Raw genomic sequence first — 1,317 nt, 5'->3', positions numbered from 1 at the left:
ATCATTTTATTCATTCCATTATCACTTCAATGCCCCCTAAATCGCTCGACTCTTTTTCAAGGTCAGACCTTGGTAAAACTCGGGAGATTCGTCGAGGCTTTGGAGGAGCTGCAGATGGCCGCTAAGATTACCGAGGAAGAGGGTGACACGCCGATGTTATCCTACATCCAGGATCTTATCGAGCAAGTGACCCGCGCTCTCCGCAAGATTCCATACGAGTACGGGACTACTTGGGGAGTGACCAGTGCCGGGATCAGTCACGAGCAACGGACCGAGGAGAATTCGAGTCTGTTCATCAGCAGCGAGGAGACCGTGATAACAACGGTGTTTTCGCAGAGGAGGGTGATCACCGAGTGTCTGGAGGAATCCAGCAACGAGGACGACGAGGAGGAGGAGTTAACGACGCATTCAGAGAAGATCGCACAGACTTACCGTGAAAGCACGGTACGCTCGGATCTCGGAGAACGGGAAGAGGAGCAAGACGTCCCTGCAGGCAGCTCTACGTTCAGAGTCGAAGACACGACTGAGAGCAAGAAAAAAGTTGTTTCTCCTTCCTCGTTCTCCTCCTCTTCCTCCTCTTCTTCTTCTTCTTCTTCTCTGTCGATATCGTTCGACGAGAAAAGTGAAAACGTTAAAGATTTGGGGGAGTCGACGAACAGGACCGAGAACGATATTCAGCACGAGGGGCTGAAGGGTGAAAGCAGCAGTAAAGCATCTTTGAGGAGCGATAACACGACGGCGACTTATGTCATTCAAAAGGAATCTACTTTAGAAGAGAAGAAACGTGCGACTGTTATTGACGAGAACGAGATGATCACTGAACTGAGAATGACAGTCGACGATAAGGAAGGGAATCGTAGAATAACCGAGGCTTTGAAGATGGTTAATTGCAACGATAGCGAACAGAGACAGGATATGATTAACGCTATTCGCGTTATCGAAGAGCTGGGGAAGAAGGACGAGGTGGAACTTTTGGATATGCTCAGAGACATGCTGTTAACTACCGAGGGGCGAGACTATCTGGGAAACTCCGGGGACGGGTTTAGAACCTCGAGATCCGGCGACGACAGGCAGAGTGGAATTACGACCAATCGGTTGACGAGAACCTCGTCTTTGCCACCGTCTCCAAGGCAATGTAATGTCAATGAGGATTTTCGTAAATGTCCCATGCCTTTGCCGTCCAATTAATAATCCTCTTTTGCTAGTCTATTAAAATATTCTCATCTATGTATATTTTTTTATCAGTGATTCACCTCTACTATTCTATACGTCTGCTATTTTATTTATTAAATATCTATTTAAATTTCAAGTACCAAT

General features: G+C 46.9%; 1 protein-coding gene across 1 annotated transcript; it reads left to right on the top strand.

Annotated features, from left to right (window-relative positions):
* Nucleotides 1-61: 61 nt before the first annotated feature.
* On the top strand, nucleotides 62-1,235 carry LOC113464649 (uncharacterized protein DDB_G0271670-like; the record flags this gene model as incomplete). Its single annotated transcript, XM_026815551.1, has 1 exon — nucleotides 62-1,235. A coding segment is annotated over one exon (1,127 nt), but the record flags the coding sequence as incomplete, so codon positions are not given.
* Nucleotides 1,236-1,317: the final 82 nt, after the last annotated feature.

This window comes from Ceratina calcarata, unplaced genomic scaffold (genome assembly GCF_001652005.2).
Source record: "Ceratina calcarata isolate Rehan_Ccalc_2016 unplaced genomic scaffold, ASM165200v1 scaffold4645, whole genome shotgun sequence".
Taxonomy (NCBI): domain Eukaryota; kingdom Metazoa; phylum Arthropoda; class Insecta; order Hymenoptera; family Apidae; genus Ceratina; species Ceratina calcarata.
The sequence above is the reverse complement of the archived record's forward strand: the minus strand, read 5'-3'. Positions and strand labels throughout refer to the sequence as shown.